Consider the following 3,915-nt stretch of genomic DNA (forward strand, 5'->3'; position numbering starts at 1 on the left):
TTGTGGTTTAACCCGGCAGGCAGCCAAACACCACACAGCCGATCGCTCACTCCCCCCGCCTCCCAGTGGGATGGGGGAGAGAATGGGAAGAGTAAAAGTGAGAAAACATGTGCGTTGAGATAAGAGTTTAATAATTGAAATAAAATAAAGTTTAAAAAAAAAAATATACCAAGCAAGTGATGAATGATGCAATTGCTCACCACCTGCCGACCGATACCCAGCTAGTCCCCAAGCAGCAGCCCCCCCGGCCAGCTTTCCCCCAGTTTATGTACTGAGCATGATGTCGCATGGTATGGAACATCACTTTGGCCAGTTTGGGTCAGCTGTCCTGGCTGTGCCCCCTCCCAGCTTCTCGCTGGCAGGGCATGGGAAGCTGAGAAGTCCTTGCCTGGTGTAAGCACTGCTTAGCAACAACTGAAACATCGGTGTGTTATCAACATTATTCTCATCCTAAATCCAAAACACAGCATTGTACGAGCTGCTAGGAAGGAAATTAACTCTATCCCAGCTGAAACCAGGACAAGTCATCATGAGGAATTCAAGGCAGCTGCTCTGTCCTTCAGTAGCAGGCTCAGCAAATGTTAAAATATGTACAATGATTTTAAATATAAGAGAGTTTAGATCAGTTCTAGTTCCAGCAAGTTGCCTTTACTCTACTTTCTGTCTGCATTTCTGTTCCACACATTACAATTTTTTCATCCTTGAAAGTTACCACGCTTTCTGCTGCACAAAAAGGAAAATGAAAAGAATGCGTTTGTGGTGATTGCATGTCTTTTTGTATCTATTAATGAGTTGTTATTTGCAAATTAACATCATCAGTGTTTTACAACTTAAGTATACTTTTTCCCTCCCCCCCCACAGGTATTGCCAGATGCCAATGCCAATGGGCTATAATCCATACATGTATGGTCAGTATAATCTGCCATATGCACCCTCACCTGTGTATCAAAATCCTGGACAAGCACCATATCCGGCACCTCAACAACCTGGATACCCTTTTCCTCAACAGCCTTATTACCCTCAGCAATAATGTATCTGCAAAGAAGCTCTGCTTGTGAAAATTTGGGAGAAATTGGCAATAAGCATACTAAAACTTTTAGCTTCAGTTAATGTACCATACTGAACTGTATGCAGTATATAACTCCTGTTTCTTGTTAACTGCTCAAAAATGTCTAGATCAGTTTTTGATTACACTAAACACTTTGAAAGGTCTGCTGCAGTGGTTTAGACTGTAGACTAATGCCAGAATTAGAGCCTAATTCAGTGGTCTGAAACTGTATGCTACATGTTGGCTAGACCAAAATATTTCTTTGCAAAAATCCTATAAGTAACAAATGGGTTCAGATGAGAAAAATGAAGCGGTGCGTGCACTGGGTATGATATATTCTATGGAACCATATAGCATTTCCTTCTATACTCTATTGGTTTGTATTTTTTTTTTGAGTTTAGTTAAAATATGCTATTTTGTCTAATAATCAAGGCCTTGTAAATCATCAGTAAAAAAAATAAATTACTTAAGAATGGTTTAAACACCTGGCATTCTCATTACCGTAAAAATGTATTTTGTGTGTCTGTAGATTCTTTCATTTGTCCTTTGACTTGCATAACATAAAGATAACTTCTCAAGTGTTTAGCCTTACAACTGAATTTCCACCTCTTTTCTTGATTCTGTATTTTTGTGACAGGATCTATAGTTAACCATTTAAATCTTGGTAGATGAAGTCTTTCAGGTAGAATTTTCCGGTAACTTTGACATGTATTGGACTAAAATAGATTCATTACTGTTTTAAAAGGATGGTTATTCTCATCTCCAGAATACTACTTAAAAGAAGGGAGATGAGGGTCCCTCTTACAGGACCAGTGACTGGTTGGTCTAACCCACGTTTTCCAAAGAAATGTTGATCAGAAATGTGTTACGGCTCAAAACAGGGCAACTATTGATTGTTGGAGCTTTTCAGATTATGTTTTTAAATGATTGCTTTTTTCCCTTGAAAAAATTAATGTATTCCCTCAGGGAGCTTGTTATCAGTGGAGAAACTTTTTTTTGTGAGGAAAAAAAAGTCTTGCAAATTAAAGCACATTGAATGTTTACTTTTGGATCCATCTTCTCAAGGGATTGATAACCTTGCACTACATTTTGCATTAGATAGTGAAGAATGTAAGTTTGTAGTTAATGGCTTCTACCAAATATTTGCTAACCATCCATCTTTCAGTCTTTTTTTTTTTTTTTTTTTAAAAACATGCTTGTCTAGTGAGGGACTCTCCATTCCTTTTGCCCTTGACATGAGTTACTTGGTTCTGTGGGACAGTTAATTTCCTGAGTGCTTCATACAAGATGTTCTGGCCTTACAGAATAGCTGTCACAATACCTATGTTAAATGTTACTGCTTTGTTTTTCTATTTAAGTGCCTGATTAAAATATTGAGGTATATTTTAATGTAGGGGTGTCTAGTGAGGGACTCTCCATTCCTTTTGCCCTTGACATGAGTTACTTGGTTCTGTGGGACAGTTAATTTCCTGAGTGCTTCATACAAGATGTTCTGGCCTTACAGAATAGCTGTCACAATACCTATGTTAAATGTTACTGCTTTGTTTTTCTATTTAAGTGCCTGATTAAAATATTGAGGTATATTTTAATGTAGGGGTTTAGAGGGTGCCAGTTATTGTAGCATCTGGGTGGAAACCTCACTGGATCTTGAATACTCTTCCTCGTAAAGAAAGCAGCATACATATCCATATGAGCTCCTTTCTTTCTGTCTCAAGTTCTTCTTGCTATGCAATCACTCCGATTACTTTGTGAAGACCACTTGTCTTTAATACTCCCTGACCCCCATAGAAAATGCGGACCAAAAGGTAAAAATAAGCATCCCTCCTAGAACATGAGTATCTTAATTCTAAACAACTTTATTACTGCTGTAGAAGCTCAGTGATGTGGGGGAACAGGATGAAGTAAGGGAATACCACACCGTAGATACAACCGTGCACAAGGACAGGTGCTTTGCATTTCTTTATAAACATTGCTGAATGGGGTGGCACAGGAACCTCTCCAGTTATTTTTGCCCTGATGATCATACGTAAGAGGCAAGTGAAGACAGTGAGAAAAAGCTAGGAAGATAACTGTTGGGAACTAACAATCAGAACCTGATTTTACTCTAACTGGAAAAACAGTAGTTTTCCACTAATTTCACTGTGTCAATGTGAGCAAGTGCATGTCTAATGCAACCTTTTAAGTTCTAAATTTTTAGTACGCTATGGCCTGTAGATTTTTCAGTTCGCACATTAGATGCATTTGAGCTATTGTGCAACTATGTTTGTTTCTAGTGCCTCAATTTATAAAACTTATTTTACTGCTGTATAAAAATGTAACTCGTTCAGCATGAAGACTCCTAGAACTGAAATTTTCTTTTTAAAATTTCATAGATCTGGAATCACTGTTAAAACATTTTTTCCAGCTGTGTTACTGCTTGCTTTAGTCTGCTATTATTTGAATATGTATAGAAATCTATGCATTACATTCAGCTTTCACATGACCTTTTTACCTTTTTTCTCCTTTTTTTTTTTTTTTCCTTCTCCTAAAGAGAACAGAAAAATCCAGAGACGTGTATGTATCTGCTTTTAAGCATGCAGCTGTCATGACTTTGGTTGAAATGTTATCTTGTTCTTCTATAGTTTATTAAAAAAAATCAGTTAGAAAACCTGATTTCATGGCTTTTCTCTTGAGTCCTTTGGCTTCAGACAGGTGTTACCTTGGAAAGGATGGAAATAAGTTATGGGCCGCCAAGTAAGTTTGTGCTGTGGTGAAGGCACTCAGCATATCGGCTACCGTGTGAAACACTAGCCTGTGTATACGCAGGTGCTTTATGGTACAGCTGCTCTGTAATAACAGTTATGTTTAAATCCTGGTAGTTGTGTTTA

At 37.9% G+C, this 3,915-nt stretch overlaps 1 protein-coding gene across 1 annotated transcript in view; it reads left to right on the forward strand.

Annotated features, from left to right (window-relative positions):
- PDCD6IP (programmed cell death 6 interacting protein) overlaps positions 1-3,697 on the forward strand; it is a 56,261-nt gene extending 52,564 nt beyond the window's left edge. The window contains exons 20-21 of the mRNA XM_009272434.2: positions 862-2,426; positions 2,627-3,697. Of these exons, the coding sequence (XP_009270709.1) occupies positions 862-1,030 (169 nt within the window). The 3' untranslated portion in view covers positions 1,031-2,426; positions 2,627-3,697. The remainder of the gene's footprint in view (positions 1-861; positions 2,427-2,626) is intronic.
- The last annotated feature ends 218 nt before the right edge of the window (positions 3,698-3,915 follow it).

The sequence above is a fragment of the Aptenodytes forsteri genome, unplaced genomic scaffold (assembly GCF_000699145.1).
Source record: "Aptenodytes forsteri isolate BGI_AS27 unplaced genomic scaffold, ASM69914v1 Scaffold398, whole genome shotgun sequence".
NCBI classification, from domain to species: domain Eukaryota; kingdom Metazoa; phylum Chordata; class Aves; order Sphenisciformes; family Spheniscidae; genus Aptenodytes; species Aptenodytes forsteri.